At 45.1% G+C, this 18,081-nt stretch overlaps 1 protein-coding gene across 2 annotated transcripts in view; it reads left to right on the plus strand.

Moving 5' to 3' along the window:
* Nucleotides 1–18,081, plus strand: part of CYFIP1 (cytoplasmic FMR1 interacting protein 1) — a 517,233-nt gene that overhangs the window by 440,054 nt on the left and 59,098 nt on the right. For both annotated transcript variants that reach the window (XM_085622863.1, XM_085622862.1), the window contains exons 26-27: nt 1,197–1,327; nt 12,400–12,472. In XM_085622863.1, coding sequence (XP_085478989.1) covers nt 1,197–1,327; nt 12,400–12,472 — 204 coding nt within the window. The remainder of the gene's footprint in view (nt 1–1,196; nt 1,328–12,399; nt 12,473–18,081) is intronic.

Consider the following 18,081-nt stretch of genomic DNA (forward strand, 5'->3'; position numbering starts at 1 on the left):
TCAGGCGGCCACTTGGGCCTCGTTGCATACTTTCACTAAGCACTATTGCCTTGACAGTCCGGTCCAGAGAGACAGTTTCTTTGGCCGTTCAGTTCTCCGTGACTTTCTGGTGTAATCTCACTTCGCAGACCCACCACTGGCGTTGGTATTGCTTGGGTATGGATTCTAAGGTAAGGAATCTATCACTAACGTGTCTCTTTCGGATGCACAAGTTACTTACTTGTGTAACGATATATCTGTAAGAGACCGCCCATCCTCCCCGTTCTGCAAACTGTTCTCTAGGGTTAAGGTCATCCCTTTCAGGGCCCTAGTTCTATTGCACCAGTAGTCGGTCTCTGGCATGGCTCTGCGCTCCTGGCGCAGAAAAGTTGTGTACAGAACTGACATCAGCGCGCGTTGGCGTGTCTAAGTAGCTCTGATGACGTCATCTCGGCGGCTACAACACCAGCGACGTACGCGGAGCCGTACAACGACGCCTACCGACGTGCAGGGGTACTGCTGACGAAAACTTTCCGGATCCAGTCTGACGCCTGGGGATATTCTGGAATCTATCACTCACTAATGTCTCTTACAGATATATCGTTACACAGGTAAGTAACTTGTGCATATATGTGTGGGCTATCTGAGTAGAGCAAACCAAGCTGAAAGACATTGGAGTACTATGCAGGTTAAAAGGCAAAGAAATGCAGACACACAGTGATTAGATGGGCAGCTGGATTCTGAGAACAGAGGTGGACTGTTACTACATTGCAATGTGCTCTTTAAAAATATGTGTCTTCAGCTTCTCTCCAAATGCTGCAGAGTTGAAGCAGTCCCCAGTGTTAGATTTCTCTGTGTTGATAACATAAGAATGAACAGGAATAGAGAGTTCATGTTGGCCGGTTTCTGCAGTAATGACTAGCAGCATATCCATTTCATGTGGCCCATAATGTGGAGAAATAATCTTCTTGAAGGTTAAAAAGCCCCTTGAGAGAGTTCATTGTGGTAATTGCTTATCATAAAGAAAAGTGAACATTTTAAAATGGTTGTGAGAAGCATTAGCTAAGATTGCCGGCCACTATATCCCTCACAGCATATACATTTGGACATCAAATGTAAGATGCTGCATATATTTATCATTTTTACTGGTTGTTTTGCCCATTTTTAATTGCTTGTCATAACACTGACATTCCTCCTCATTTATTATTAACTCGCAGGTATCCTGGAGTTTTTCCACCATCAGCTGAAGGACATCGTGGAGTATGCAGAACTCAAGACTGTGTGTTTTCAGAATCTTCGAGAAGTTGGGAACGCTATACTTTTCTGTCTCCTTATAGAACAGAGTCTGGTAGGCAGTCACTTTTGTTTTCACGTATCTTTAAAACATTGTACTTTCTAGTTCTTGCAGTGAGGTAAAAGGCTCTCAAACCAGCCATGTCCCTAGTACTAGCTATTCCAGTCATGCAAAAGTAGCCATGCCGCAAAAATTAAACTTCATAACTAAATAGTCATATAGACTTACAATATTAGCATTCCAGAATGGAGTCCTGGATAGAGGCATACTTTGTATATTGTTTGTCATCAATCTGCATGGCCACTAAACATTTCGGGATATGTTGAATTGTGTGTACCTGGCCTTCGACTGGACACGAGGCCAGTTGCATGACAGTCAAAGGACAGATCTCCTTTCAACCTTGTATGCAATGCCACATATCTGCTGTGCCAGTTAAAATGGACAGAATTCAGTCTTTCAGTGTGTTCAACTATGGCCTGAGCCACAAAGCTATGAACTATATCCACTCTTTTGGGGAACAGTAAGGTGCCACTCTGCCACTGTCATTGCTATGTGTCTGTGCTCTAAGGGCCCACTGAGCTGTTTTTATGGTCTGCTTGTCTTTCATGGAGCATAATCTGTAGTACAAAAACTATTATAGTTCATAAAGTGTATGTAGTGCATTGCCCCATTTGTCTGGGAAACACCCCAGGCAAATCATGGGATGCCGTACACCAGGGCAAATCAGGGAATGTCTTACAACTCATTCTGAATTGCCAATTAGCAAACATCCACTAATGTCTGCTCTTGGCACCATGCACTTATATGTTGTTCATGATAGGTGTATTCTTATGGTCCTGAGGCAGTTGTAGTTCCAGCAGTCTCAAGTTTGGCTATTGTTATTTGTTATTTTTCACTTGTCTCACAGGGCCACAATCGCGCTAAAATTGAACAATAAAGTGCTTCCTTTATATATCCAACTCTCAAGTTAGAAAAGGCGAGCAGTTAAGGATTAGTCTACGGAGTGGATGAGGAAAGAACTTCCAATACACAGTTGTTAGCATTCAGTAACTCCCTAAATTACCATGTATGTAGCAAGAAAGAATAGCTCCCAACCAGCATCACCAAGGCAAAGAATTCAACCAAAACTGTGCCAAATACATAATGCATTGATGTCAGCAGCCCACCATCTAGAATTCAACACCCATGACAGATTACAACAAACGTAAGTCTTTCTTCACCAAACAAAATCAAAAATGTCAGCGGTCATGAGTTTGATCAGTCATTGAACAACTGCAAACCCCATCCAACCCCCCCTTTTCTGAGATTGCTGCTGTAAATGAGATGAATGTATGTTATCTTTATGTCTCTTTCAACAAAAAGTCTTCCCTATCTTCAGAAATCTCCATTGTCAATATTATCATCTTTGAAATCATAACTCTTGTTTCTATTTTCACTGAGCTAAACAATGCCTCCCTGATCTCTGGAATCATTCCCCAGATGCATAAACTATCATTATCTCTGTCCCAGGAACAACACTCTGACAGTCCAGATACCCGTCTACTTATAGACCCATCTCCGGCTACCTTGTGTTGCTGTAGCACTGAATACTGTCCACTCACGATTTTCTCCTGACCTGTTAAATGGCTTTAAGGTTGCTTCAGACCGAGCCAAAACTATACTACTGAACATCAGGGAGGAGGTCAGCAACATCTGCAATGAAAGTGTATCATGCTCTGATTCTGTTAGACCTCTCAGTTGCTTTTGGTACCATGAACTATAAAGTACTTCTCAAAAGACTGGTAGAACCAGCCGATATTAATGGAACTGCTTTGTCATGGTTGGCATCCCCCCTTCTTAACATGTCACACCAAGTTAAACAGGATGCCTTCCTCTCAATTCTTGCGGCCATCAGAAGCGGGGTACATCAAGACGACTTTTTTTTGCACCATCTCTGTTCAGTGTTCACATGGCACTGCTCACAATCACTAGATTCCCTAGAGATTGGCTACCAAATGCACACACAGGAATTCCAGTTTCATCTTAAGGTTGAAGATAATTTGAGGAACCCACAAAATGTATTCATTGCCTGTCCTTGGTTCATCCTTGGATGCAGAAAAATCTATTTTGCTTGAAAGGTAATTTATTTTTAATTTTGCTAAAATATGAATCATTGCAAACTTGCTTCTTTGCCTTTTTTCCTTCCCTATATGTAAGCCGCCCCCTCCTCCCCCCGCCAACTCCCTTCAACATGAAAAATAGATAGTAATCTAGGTGTACTGTTTGAATGCAATTTTACTTTCAACTCGCCAACCATTGCTGGGTACAAAAGAGCCTTCTGCCACTTGCACTTGCTTTGAGGAATCTTTATTTTCCTCCTCCTATACCAAAAAAACACCTAATACTTGCTCTGGTCATGTCCCACTTAAATGATTGCAACTGTCTGTACATTGACCTCCCAAATGAATCAGTTGTAAGTCTCTGAAGCCTGAACCAGGCTATTGACCTGTTTAGCCTAAAAAGCTCCATGATTATATTATCATATTACCCCAGTACTGAAATTACTGCTTCGGCTCCTGATTAAAGCAATAAAAGTTTCAAAGCCCTTGCTTCACCCTAAAAGCCTCACCTTAGAGGTGGGCTACCTTTCGAAACTGTTCATCCCATACTCTCCATTCAGAGTCATACAGTACACCAATCATAATCTATTCATCCTCCATTCAAATTACACACAAATTTGTCACAAGATTCCTTGATGTTCAAGACTCCTCCCTATGAAACTGTCGAATGACACCCCTGAGACTAAAACATAATGTTTGAGGCATATGAGCTGCAGATCACACACTTAGGATAGTAGATCGCCATCTGGTGTTGGGCTTGGATGCTTGCAGGTTGTTGTTGTCTTCGGAAGAAGTCTTTGGTCACGAGATAGGTGACTCCTCCCTTGGACTACAGTGCGCATGGGCATCAACTCCATCCTTAGATTGTTTTTTTCCGCCATTGGGTTCGGATGCAACTTTTCCACTCTGGTTGGAAATCTCAATTCCAAGCTTTTCGAAGCGAAAAACTTCCACAAAACCATCGAAGCACCTTCACTCGACATCGATTTCATCGGCTCGATTCCGGACGTCGACGCGGGCCACTGGGCTTATCCACGCCGTGAGGCCTTCGGCTCATGGAAAGGACGCCTTTCAAAAAATGCCCCCAGTGTGGAGCAAAATTTCCGCACAGTGACCACCACAAAGTCTGCAACCTGTGCCTATCACCGGAACACGACAAGACCAGCTGTCCAGCCTGCGCAGCATTTCGATCCAAAAAGACCATTCGAGATCGAAGGGCTCGACGCCACATCATGGCACAGAGACCAGCTCCGGAACCAGAAAACATCTTTGATGAGGGTCCCGATGTCCCGGAAGAAGATTCCGAGGATCTACAAATCATCTCTGAAGCGGACGACTCAGACGACCCCATTACTCCTGGGCAACGCGTGAGTACTACTGCCCCTGCCCCAACCCCTCCAAAACCAAAGGTATTGGTCAAGACTTCGCCTGCTGGCCTCAGTCGAGCCTGAAAACATCTTTCAGAAGCCTCGCCTCCGGGCTCGGCTCCGAAGAAACATAAGCTTTCCGGTAGCTCGGGCCCAAGCAAGCCGCATGTCATTGTTCCACCGGCACCTTCGGCACCGAAGACAAAAGACCTCTCGGAACCGAAATCGGCTCCGATGCCTTCGGCACCGAAAACATCGAGGCCCATAGATAAACCGGCACCGAAAGTTCACAAGCTGAAAGATGCAACTTCGGCTCCGAAACCATCATCGTCACCGAAACCACCGGCTAAGGACTCTCACACACCTCCTAAAGCCAAAAACTCCACCAATCAACCAAAACCTCGATCGGAAACGAAAAAATCTGCGCCAAAAACTGTTCCTGAGGAACAAGAACTTTTCCATCCAGATCCCATTGATTCAAGACAGAAAAAGATCTATATTAATCCAAAGACTGGACATGTCACAGCGGTGCCATGTAAAAAACGGAAACTGGACACACCACCTGCCCCAGTTCCTATAAACAAGAAGGACTCTGCAACATCGCCTATTCCTCCTTCCTCTCCCATACTACCTTCTACCCCACCCCCTCTGCCTACACCACCCTTACCTCTACCCTCTCCATCACATACACCACCTCCACAGGATGATGATGATGACCTAGGGGTAGGGGGTGATCCTAATGATCCATTCACGGATCCAGATACCGCACCACTGGATGATTGGGCATTCCCTCTACCAGACATGCCTGACCCTCCACCATATCCCTCCAAACCATCACCTCCAGATGACCACCTGGGGTTTGGCCAATTATTAAATAGAGCAGCACTTTACCATGGCGTCACCAAGCACTCCGACGCACCTGAGGAAGACTTCCTATTAGATACTTTTGAGCAGTCTCAAAAGTCTGTACAAATTTTACCCATGATTAAAGGAGTCATAAAACACGCCCCAGAGGTATTTAAAGACCCCGTCCGTGCCAGGGTTCTTAATCCAAGAATAGAAAAGAAATATAGGCCTGCCCCTGAAGATCCTTGTTACATCAACAGACAGCTCCCTTTGGATTCTTTGGTTGTTTCTAACGCTAGGAAACGCGCCAAATCCCAAACCACAGGAGATACACCACCCCTGACAAAGAATCCAAACTGTTAGAAGCCTCTGGCAAACGAGTAACAGCATAAGCCGCTAACCATTGGCGTATCGCCAACACCCAAGCCCTACTAGCACGCTATGACAGGGCTCACTACGACCAGTTGGAGAATCTGTTACAACATCTGCCAGACCAATATAAAACCCAGGCAAATGACCTTATCCAGGAGGGAAAACTTATTTCAATTAAATGTGCGCTTGATGCCGCAGACACCGCCTCTAGAGCAATAAATACAAGTGTGCTCCTTAGACGACATACCTGGCTACGCATTTCAGGCTTTAAGCCAGAGGTACAAACTACCATACTTAGACAGCCATTCAACTAAGAACAGCTATTTGGGCCAGCAGTAGACACTGCCCTTGAAAAGATGAAAAAAGACACAGAGACTGCTAAGTCCATGGGAGCATTACAGTCTCCACAACCACGTGGCTCCTTTCGACGCTCCTTCTACAGAGGAGCCTCCAAGAATATGGGAGCGGACACCTCCTCTAACCCGCTACACAATCATCCCCCAGTAGAGGATATTTTAGAGGAGGATATAAGGAAACGACAACAAGGGACGAGGTCGAGGCAATACCAACACTCGCACCTCCCCTGCCACAAAACAGTGACTTTCCTCCACTCCCCCCAGACCATTCCACTCCAGTCGGGGGAAGACTCAAACAGTTCCTACCTGTCTGAAACTCCATCACAACAGACAAGTGGGTAAGACAAATTATCCAGTATGGTTACTGCCTGGAACTCACAACTACCCCCCCACATATACCACCCAAACAGCGTTCCATGTCACCAGACCATCTTACGCTCCTCAAACCAGAGGTTCTCTCTTTGCTTCAAAAACACGCAATAGAGCCAGTTCCCTCACAACATCAGGGTACAGGGGTATACTCACTATACTTCCTAATCCCCAAAAAGGACGAGACTCTAAGACCAATACTCTACCTCAGACCCCTAAATCTGTATATAAACTCAGATCATTTCCATATGATCACTCTTCAACAAGTGCTCCCACTACTACAACAAGGCGATTTCCTTGCCACACTAGATCTCAAGGACGCCTACTTCCACATTCCCATACATCCTGCTCACAGGAAGTACCTAAGGTTTGTGGTGGACGGACAACACTACCAGTTTACAGTCCTTCCATTCGGAGTAACAACCGTGCCCAGAGTATTCACCAAATGTCTAGCAGTAGTAGCAGCACATCTCAGAAGACAACAAATTCATGTCTTCCCGTATCTAGACGACTGGCTAATAAAAGCCAAGTCATTCAACAAATGTGTTCTACACACTCACCAAACTATCCAAATCTTACACAACTTGGGATTCACAATAAACTATCCCAAATCTCATCTCCAACCCTCTCACATACATCAGTATCTAGGAGCTACCATAAACACCTCCAAAGCCCTAGCATATCCCAGCCAGGATAGCCAATATACAAGCTCTTATCGCAAAATTTCAAACCCAACACTCTCTTCCGGCAAGAGTGTACATGCAACTCATAGGCATGATGTCGTCATGCATCTTCATTGTGCCTTATGCAAGACTTCAAATGCGTCCATTGCAAGAATGTCTAGCATGTCAGTGGAACCAGGCTCACGGACAACTTACAGATCTGGTGTTGGTGGACAGCCGCACACATCGCTCTCTCAAATGGTGGAACATAAAAAACCTGTCCAAAGGGCGGCCGTTCCTAGAGCCTCTTCCACAGATAGTGCTGACAACGGACGCATCACTCACAGGATGGGGAGCCCATCTCCTCGGACACACCACTCAGGGCAAATGGACCACTCAACAGAAAGTGCTCCATATCAATTACCTGGAACTGCTTGCAGTGTTCCTAGCACTAAAATCATTCCAACTACATCTCCAGAACAAAACTGTCCTCATCCGGACGGACAACATGACAGCCATGTATTACATACAAAAACATGGAGGCACACATTCTCTCCAGCTGTCCCAGCTCGCACAGAACATTTGGAGATGGGCCATTCCCCAAAACATATACCTACTTGCAGAACACCTTCCAGGGGTTCACAATCAAATTGCCGATCTGTTAAGTCGACAAACTCAACAGATCCACAAATGGGAATTACATCCACAGGTCCTACTGCCCTTTTTCCAACAATGGGGCCAACCAGACATAGATCTGTTCGCCACACACGAAAACGCAAAATGCCCAACCTTCGCCGCCAGATTTCCCCACCCGGAGTCAAAGGGCAATGCGATATGGATGAGCTGGTCAGGCAGATTTGCGTACGCTTTTCGGCCTCTCCCACTCATTCCATTAGTGGTACGCAAGCTCAGGCAACAGTCTCTCAAACTGATCCTAGTAGCTCCCACATGGGCACGCCAGCCGTGGTTCCCAACACTACTGGAACTCTCGCTAGTTCCACACCAAAAACTGCACCTGTCCCCGTCCTTATTAACCCAGAACCATGGAGAAATCAGACACCCAGATCCAGGTCAGCTGAATCTAGCGATCTGGCTCCTGAAGTCCTAGAGTTCGGTTACCTAAACCTGCCACCAGACTGCATGAATATTATAAAGGAGGCCAGAAGACCTACCACTAGAGCCTGCTATGCTGCAAAATGGAAGAGATTTGCCATTTACTGCACTAACAATCATAAACCCGTTGGATGGATGCATCCATCCAAGACATCATTTGCTACTTACTGCACTTGCAAAGATGTAATTTGGCATACTCATCTCTACCTAGCCGCATTAGCAGCCTACTTACAAAATCGACAACACTTGTCACTATTTAGAGTACCTGCGATCAAAGCCTTCATGGAAGGACTTAAAAGGATTATTCCTCCAAGATTACCACCCTCTCCAGTGTGGAATCTAAACATTGTTCTTACAAGACTCATGGGACCCCCATTTGAACCGCTGCATAAATGCGAACTACAGTTCCTCACATGGAAAGTGGCTTTCCTTATCGCTATCACATCCCTCAGAAGGGTAAGTGAAATCCAGGCTTTAACCATACAAGAACCATTCTTACAATTACACCGCAACAAAGTGGTTCTTAGAACAAATCCGAAATTCCTTCCAAAAGTCGTATCTCCATTCCATCTTAACCAATCAGTAGAGTTACCAGTGTTCTTCCCAAATCCAGACTCGGTAGCTGAAAGAGCTCTTCATACCTTAGACGTTAAAAGAGCCCTTCTTTACTACATTGACTGAACCAAATAATTCCACAAAACAAAACAATTGTTTGTTGCTTTCTCTCCACCACATAAAGGCAACCCCATTTCCAAATCTGTGATAGCTAGGTGGATAGTTAAATGTATCCAAATATGCTACCACAAGGCTAAACGCACACTAACAGTTCCTCCGAGAGCGCATTCCACACGCAAAATAGGGGCTTCCATGGCATTCTTAGGAAACATTCCCTTAGAAGATATTTGTAAGGCAGCCATGGTCTACAACACACACCTTCACTAAACACTATTGTGTTGACGTGCAAGCAAAGCAACAAGCTTCTGTGGGTCAGGCTGTCCTTAAAACTTTATTTCAAACTGCTGCAACCGATACAGGTGACCACCGCTAGGGGAGACACTGCTATATAGTCTATCCTAAGTGTGTGATCTGCAGCTCATATGCCTCGAACGGAATATGCTACTTACCAGTATGCATCTGTTCTTAGCATGTAGAGCTGCAGAGCTACACACGCCCACCCACCTCCCTGGGACCTGTATCTGTTCCAGCATTGTCTTACTTAGACATCACACATGGACATCTCTCTCTTTTCTACAAACTCCATCATTTCCCATCATGGCGAAAAACAATCTAAGGATGGAGTTGATGCCCATGCGCACTGTAGTCCAAGGGAGGAGTTACCTATCTCGTGACCAAAGACTTCTTCCGAAGACAACAACAACCTGCAAGCATCCGAGCCCAACACCAGATGGCGATCTACTATCCTAAGTGTGTGGCTCTGCAGCTCTACATGCCAAGAACAGATGCATACTGGTGAGTAGCATATTCCTTTAGTTAAACAGATCCCTAAAAACCCATTTGTTCAACCTGGTGCATGGGTGAACGGTTATCATTATGCCAACCACCTGGCCAACCAAAATCCCAGACCCACTGAACATTGTAAAACCATTAAAGGCTTTTTGATATATCTCAGCCTTTGGTTAAGGCTTTTTTCAAGCAGTTGCTATCACTGCAATGACTGCTACACTACCCCTCTACCAGTAAGACTTTGCTCTAGCTCTACGTTCCTATCTCCTTCCTAAAGGGCTCCCTGGCTTCCGCATGGTGGTAAGGAACCCTTTACAAAACCCCCAAATAACATAATATCCAATCAGCACAGTATCTTTTAAGAAGAAACAAAATGACACTTATTTACATATGTGTAATCAGGTTAAGTTGGGGATGTCTGGATGTACTTGGTACGCTGGTCTTATAGGGGAGGTTTCCTCCCTTAGGGAATTCAGGGTTCAGCAAGGAATACAGATGCAAAGATTGTGGACCCAAATCTGATACTGGCCCAACCTTGGGTACCACACTAGACAGATGCTCAGTTTGTAGATAATACAATAAAAGTAGTGCTGTTAGAAATCTTGTATGCAAAAACCACCAGGCACAACAATGACCGTTTCCCACTGAAGACAGTGCTGCTCTTCTGAAGATTGGGTAATTCAATCAGTAATGACTCATGGCCCGGTCACCGTTGTCTGTTAGGCATACAGTCCACAGTTGCTGGAGTTTTAGACCAAATTAGCATCCAACTGGGTGTGAAGTTTATAAAGATAGTGATGTAGTAGTGGTCAGCACCTACTGGAGAGAGCCTGTAGTGCTACAACTTTAAGAGGCTCTATCTCAGGATTTTCATTTTGCTGTCAGTATTTTCCAGAGGCCAGTGCTACCTGCTTTAGTCAATGGCTTCTCCAGTTCCCACTAGGATCTGGGTGTTTTGTGGATTTTATAAAATTAAGTGTATTTTCTCTAAACAATATGAGCTTGGACGATAGTTCAAATGCTTCTGGAATTGGGACACTTTCTTCGGCCAACAGAGGAGGATCCGATGCTGGTGATTTGAAGTCAGACTTCCTCCTTCTACTTTTCTGTCTTGGGAGAAGGGATACAGGCACCCAAAAGGCATGTGACGAGTAAGGAACAGTGCAGCTTCACTAACTCTTTTGATGATAGATGAGAATGCAGATTCAGACCCAGATGACGTCTCCAGGCCAGCTGTCCTACATGAATCTCTTGGCTCCTGCACAACTTCTATTTAAAGTTCAAACACTCCAGTTCTGGACAATTGCTTCCTCCTACTTGTGGTTGTGTTTTCACAAGCTCTGCAGCCTTGAGTCACTGGCCAGACCTTTTAGGTTTGGTCCCAGATGTTAGCATGAGAAAATATCGCACATAGAAATATTTCATAGCAAAAATATTGTATCATAATTGTTGTTTACAAAAATATTGACATTCCAGGTGATTTGGGTGTTGCACTTAGACCACAACCCTGCATTTTTCCCGTTCCTTGAAGAACCAGTAACAACCCAAGAAAGAGCAGATGGGCTGGTTTCACAAGTCAGGGATCTGTTTACTGTGAACAGACAGATAGGAATCTGACCTACCTCTGCCTGCAGTTCACAATAGCTTTCTGAGCGGGAGTATGAAGAGGAATATGTTGACATAGCCAAGTTCCTCAAAGGAGATCCACATCTGGTGCAGCTTTTACACAGTCCAAATGGACTCCACCACTCACCAAGGCACTCGCACACCAGTGTGTTGTGCTGGGTTTGGTTAGTATCATCCATACTAACTACACTGATTGAAAGCAGTCAGGTACTTTTTGAGGGATACAGTTGAATAAGTGGCATACTCAATAAAAATAAATAACCATAAAACAAAGAAGCATAGCAATGATTCCAATAAATATGCATAGAAACATAAGCCAATGCACAAATGAAGCAAGAAATGTCAAAATAAAGCAAGAGGTAAAAATAATTTCTTTTCACATCTTTGTTAGTTGGTTAATTGCTTCTGGATGACATTCACGAAGGTAAATCCTGGCATAGCTGCAGCACGAGATGGCATGGCAAGTGACATAACGCATTGTGTGCATGCTTGCGTTAAGTCTCAAACAAACATTTATGTAGGAACAAGCTGGTAATTGTCCTTTCAAGAGCCCTCCTGTTGGGGAACCATCCAGTCGTTAGTTGTACTTTTCCATGTATCACAAGACTGCATAGAAGCTTGTGCAATTTCCACTTCCTCAAGCCTTATCTCAGGTTGGCAGTAACTGCCCTTCAAAAGACTACATTAATTCTGCTGAAACAGAGTTCTTTTTTTGGGCTTTGTGCTCTTTGGGAACATAAGCCTCAATCTCATGTACAGCCAATGTCTAGAGAACATTGCCTGATTTGTGTTGTGCTTACAAATGTGTGTTGAAGTGAACTCAGTCTAACTATCTCAGTTTTTCTCTTGCAGTCCTTGGAAGAAGTATGTGATCTGTTGCACGCTGCACCATTCCAGAATATACTGCCTAGGATTCATGTGAAGGGTAAGTGTGCAACACCTGCTAAACTGGCAGAAACCCTTGCCTCCTTACCCGTGACATTATGAGAATATCACTCTGATCAATCATTTATGTATGAATAAACGGCAGTCTGATGGAACCTGTTTTCTCCGAGTGATATTACCAATACTTTATACAGTTGTATCTTTCTTACAACAGCTCAGTAAAGAAATACCTAAACATGACATCTAAAAGAAATATATATTGATGAGCTGTTCATATAATTCATATAACAGAAAATAGGAGACAGGTTGAGAAAAGTATTTGACCTGGTGTCAAACACTGTCATCCTGAACTACTCACAAACCATTCTAAAAAATGTGTATCGATTTAATATGTAGTCCAGATTATAAATATGTATAAAACACATTCTGATGGATACTTCTTCCTGACTTTTAGAATATCATGAGGTGGTAGACTGGATATACTGAATAATTCCTGCAATCCTCCTGCTTGCACGTAGGTGGTAGTGTGTTGCTCTGCCATGATTCCGTACCTACTCAGAAGTGACGAAGCAGAGCCACATATAAGCACCATCCAGCTCAGTGATGTTAATTCCTTTCTTTCAGCATCCTTTGAGGTGAATCTGCAGATCTTCCAAATCCTCCCAAAAACATTTAGGGTACAAGAGAACAGTGTCCCCACAGAAAATGACAGGATTGAAAGTCATGCCAAGACTGCAGGAACATGAATCTCGGACCTGCACTAACTGTCTGTGGTGCTTGGGCTCTAGCTGCAAATCTGTAAATTGCCCCAAAAATGTGCACTTATGCACCCGAAGGCTATTCTGGACAGGGAAGCAAAACTCTGCATTGCCGAACATAAGAAGAGGTTGTGGTTGAAACATATGTCCTTCTTCAAGTTAAGGGCACAACTGCTGTCCCAGTCCCAGGACTGCTCCCACAAAATATATTTTTCATGCTCAAAGCCTCCTGGTAAGTCTAGACATAAGCATAAGATTGGCAAGTGGGACACAACACCATCCTGCCAATCGAAGTATAGCTAGAAGGTATGAGGGCATCAAGAAAAAAATTGCATTCCTCCAATGTCTCCTGAATCTAGACCAATCCCCCAATTGGTCCCAACACACTTGAATTCCTTGCCATCGACCCCACAGTGAATAGAGGTCTTCAGGGAGGCCATGCTGCAGATTTTTTGTGTGATTTTGGCCCCCTCTTGTGGAGTTTCCGGCCCGCAGAGTAGCAACTTCTACTGGTAGGTCCACCCGCTGATGCCATCTACTCCCTGGGGACCTGCTACTGGGCCTGTATTGCCTCTGGTACTTACTTTCACTCCAGCACCAATGTCCATGCTGGGTCCTTCCATACGGATTCTGTTGGCGCTAATCCAGGATCTGACAACATTCTGTGACCCTGAACGGACAGTTTGAGGCATATGTGGCTGTAGATACACATGCTTAGCATAATCCCGCCAGCTAGTGTTGGGCTTGAATGTGTGCAAGTTGTTTTTCTTCTAAGAAAGTCTTTAGAGTCTCGAGGTATAGTGACTCCTCCTCTTGCTGGTAACGCGCATGGTCATCAATTCCATTGTTAGATTGTTTGCTGCCGCCATCAGGTTCGGACGTGTGACCCTCTGCTCTGGGTTGAGACAGTGGTTTTTACTCTTTCCAAACTCTACTGTCGGTATTGTTTTCGATTGCAACTGTTTTCAGTCTACCTAGTCGGTGCATCGACTTCAACCTCGTCGGGACAGATCGAGTCAGCTGTGGTCCTTGTTGAGCCTTCGATTTGGTCTTCATCTTCGGCGTTCCCTCCACGCCATGTCCACCCGGTGATGGAACGGACACCTTTCCACTTCTGTCCTTGTTGCCACGCCAAGTTCCCATGCACCGATCTCCATCAGGTGTGCATGATACATCCAGACACTGGTTGTATCATTGCAAGACCTCCTCACTCAGGGTCACAGCCAGCTAAAAGACAATTATCATTTGAAATAGCTTTGCAAGTCCCAATTCCAGCAAAACACAGGAAAAAGGCAGACAAGACCTCCAGTCCAGCGCACATCAGCCCCCCACCAACACCTGCTGCGCACCTCACTAGAGGGTTCCATTCTCTCCTACTTAGGGGAGGGAGGGGATGGAGACAAATTTTCCATCCCTCCGCAGGATGACTCGTGGAACTCATATGATGGTTAGCCATCTGCAGATACAGAGCCAGATCTGTCTCCCACTAAACCCTCTCCCCAGAAAAACACTACCACCTATCATGACCTGATAGGCAGAGCTGCTGCCTTCCACATGATTCCGCTACAGACTGAGCCTTTAGAGGATTACTTTTTATTTGAAACCCTCTCCTCTACTCAGCGTTCAGCACAATATTTGCCAATGATTAAAGACAGGCTACGATACATGCCTTATATATTTAACGATCCTGTTAGGTCACAAATCATCACACCCCGGGTTGACAAAAAAAAATTAAACAGTCACCGAGCTACTCCACATACATAAACCGCAAACTCCCACCTGACTCAGTAGTTGCCATAGCACGTAAGCGGGCTAACTCTTAAACATCTGGTGAGGTGCCCTCACCAGATAAGGAGAGTAAAAAGATACATACCGTGGGTAAAGGGTGGCTGCCCAGTTCGCCAGTCATTGGAGAATTGCTAACTCCTATGGCCTCTTATCCTGCTATGACAGGGTCCACTGAGTCGAAATGGAGGACATCCTCCAATATCTTCCAGATGAACACAAGCAGGCAACCAAATTGCCTGAGGGAAAGCTGGTTTCAAACACCATAATTCGCTGTGCCCTTGATGTAGCCGACACCACAGCTAGAGGCATAAATTCAAGTATCCTCCTTCGTAAACCTGTCTGGCTCCAGATTTAGGTTTTAAACTTGTGGTTCAACAAAACTGTTGGCTCTTCCCTTCGATGTCCTCAAGTGGACTCCCTTTTAGAAAAAATAAAAAAGGTTAATGAGATAGCCCAAGCTATGGGTGCCTTGCAAACCCCATCGCAACATGGCTCCTATCACTGCTCCTCTCATCGTGGAGAACTCAAAACCATCTCCTCTGAGATCTCCACCTCCTACCAGCAAACCCAGGCCCAGACATCCTCCCCTAGGGGATACTACAAGGGCTCTTACAGGGGCAATAATTCCAGGAGCAGAGGCAAGGGCGGTTTCACCAAACCCTCCACCACCAAACTTGAGTTGCAAGCCCCCCCCCCCCCCCCCCCGACCACACAACACCTTTCGGGGGTCGACTACAGGATTCTGTTCCGCCTGGTGGAACATCACCTCTTACCAGTGGGTATTATATATTATCCAACATGGTTATTGTCCGGAGCTCACTTCCACACCCCCAAACATTCCACCTCGCAAGCACAAACTCTCAACAGAACATCAACAGATACTCTGGGAGAAAGTTTAGGCACTCTTGAAACAAAAGAGCCATGGAAGCTGTGACAATACATTTGCAAGGCACAAGGGTCTATTCACTCTACTTCCTTAGTCCCAAAAAGGATGGGTCCTCAAGACCAATCTTGGCCCTCAGACTCCTAAACGAATACATTCTCTCAGAGTATTTCCACATGGCCACTCCAAGAGGTCATTCCCTTGCTACAACAAGGCAACTTCATGGCTGCACTCAGCCTGAAGGACGCCTACTTCCACATTTCTATTCAACCAGTGCATTGCCGATACCTCAGGTTCCTAATGAACGGGCAACACTTCCAATTCAAAGTGCTCCCCTGTAGATCAGTACGGCCACCAGGGTTTTCACCAAATGTCTTGCAGTAGTAGCTGCTCACCTACGCAGGCAAAACATACATGTTTTCCCATATTCAGACAATTGTCTCATCAAGATCGCAACACGTCAAAAGTGCTTCCAGCACACTCAAGCCACCATAAACATTACATTGTCCTAATTTTGCACAGTAACATTTCTGCTGTGACCTTTTGCACATATTTGCGTGCTTGACAATGTTGGATTTGTTTCTCTGAAATGACTTCTGTTTACACATCTAGCTTCGCATAACGTTATCACCATGCCTCGAACACCATGTGCAAGGCCCTTTTACACACAGTGTACAAATGTCGTTCTATCTTCATCCACGGGGCGACATGGCTATTTAAATATCCATAACATTGCTAATCTATACGAACATCACAAGGATGCTTTCTATTATAAATAATGAGCATCCCAAAAGATTGGCAGAGGAGGCACTTCAGCGGACACCGACGGTCCCTGCATGCTGAGACTTTACCATGCAGCAATCTGACATCTCGTGAGGGGTGTCCTGTCGTGACCAAGACTGGGTCCTACATTCTCTCCAGCCAGGTAATGGGGTTGGATTGTCCCTTGGGGGGAGGGGATTCTTGGCTTTTCACCTACACAGACTCTAGGTACACACAGAGTAGGGTTTGCATAGTAAGAGTATGCCGTATTACTGCCTTGTTTTAAATGCTTGCATATATACACTGTTTCAGCACTGTGGTAGAACTGTATCTACTTTTTACTCTTTTGGTGCTTGTAATCACTTTCATCTGCTTCTGTCTACTGATTATCGCAGCACATGTATTCTATACAAGAATGACGTTGGTTCAATAAATAGATTGTAAACGTCCCACTGTGTATTCTCTGTATATTTCTCTGAGCATAAGCAAACACGAGTGACTGAGCGAAAGGTCCTGATCTTTTACCATGGTCCCTGAGGGGTCAGGTTTGCCATGGTCAGTGGGTGCCTGAAACTATTTGCTCCCTGGTAGGGTTAGGGGGGCTTATGGTGGCACTGTGGGCTAACTGGTCTCTAGGCCAACATATCCTGCGGGGGTGCTTGGAGTCATTCTGGGCATCTCAAACAAAGTTTATGTTGTCCAATAAACGTGCAGATCCTACTGATTAGTGGGAACTACACAACAGTATTCAATCCTTCGAGTCACTTATCCCCCAGTTCCATTTTCATCAACAGTTAGGACAGTTATGCATCTCCTTGGCACCATGACTTCATGCATAGCCATAGTACCTCATGCAGACTCGACATGCGTCCGTTGCAAGAGTGCTTAGCACATCAGTGGACTCAAGCGGAGGGTCAATTGAAGATCTAGTGTTGGTCAGCCATCAAGCTTGCCACTCTCTGCAGTAGTGGTATACCAACAATCTCCTAAAAGGACATCCTTTCCTAGACCCTGCTCCACAGAGGACCATAACCATGCATGCCTCCTTCATGGGTTTGGGAGCGCATTCACAAAATCTGACTGCTCAAGGACACTGAACAATCAGCCAAACACATCTCCATATCATTCACCTGGAGTTTCAAGTGCTCAAAGCCTTCCTTCCCCACCTAATTGGCAAGGTAGTCCTCATCAACACGGACAACATGACTGCCATGCATAATCTACGAAAGCAGAGGGCACCAGGTCCCCTCAGCTCTCTGATTTAGCCCAACACATCTGGAGGCAGGCTCTCAGATACAACATTCACTTGTTATCAGAGTATCTCCCTGGAGTGGAAAACCACTTTACAAATCTCAGCAGGAGGCGCTAACAAGCCTACGAGTGGGAGCTCAGCCCGCAAGTCCTCCTCCCATTTTTCCTGTGTTTGGGACACCCAGACGTAGACTTTTTTGCCACACC

This window comes from Triturus cristatus, chromosome 8, assembly GCF_964204655.1.
Source record: "Triturus cristatus chromosome 8, aTriCri1.1, whole genome shotgun sequence".
Taxonomy (NCBI): domain Eukaryota; kingdom Metazoa; phylum Chordata; class Amphibia; order Caudata; family Salamandridae; genus Triturus; species Triturus cristatus.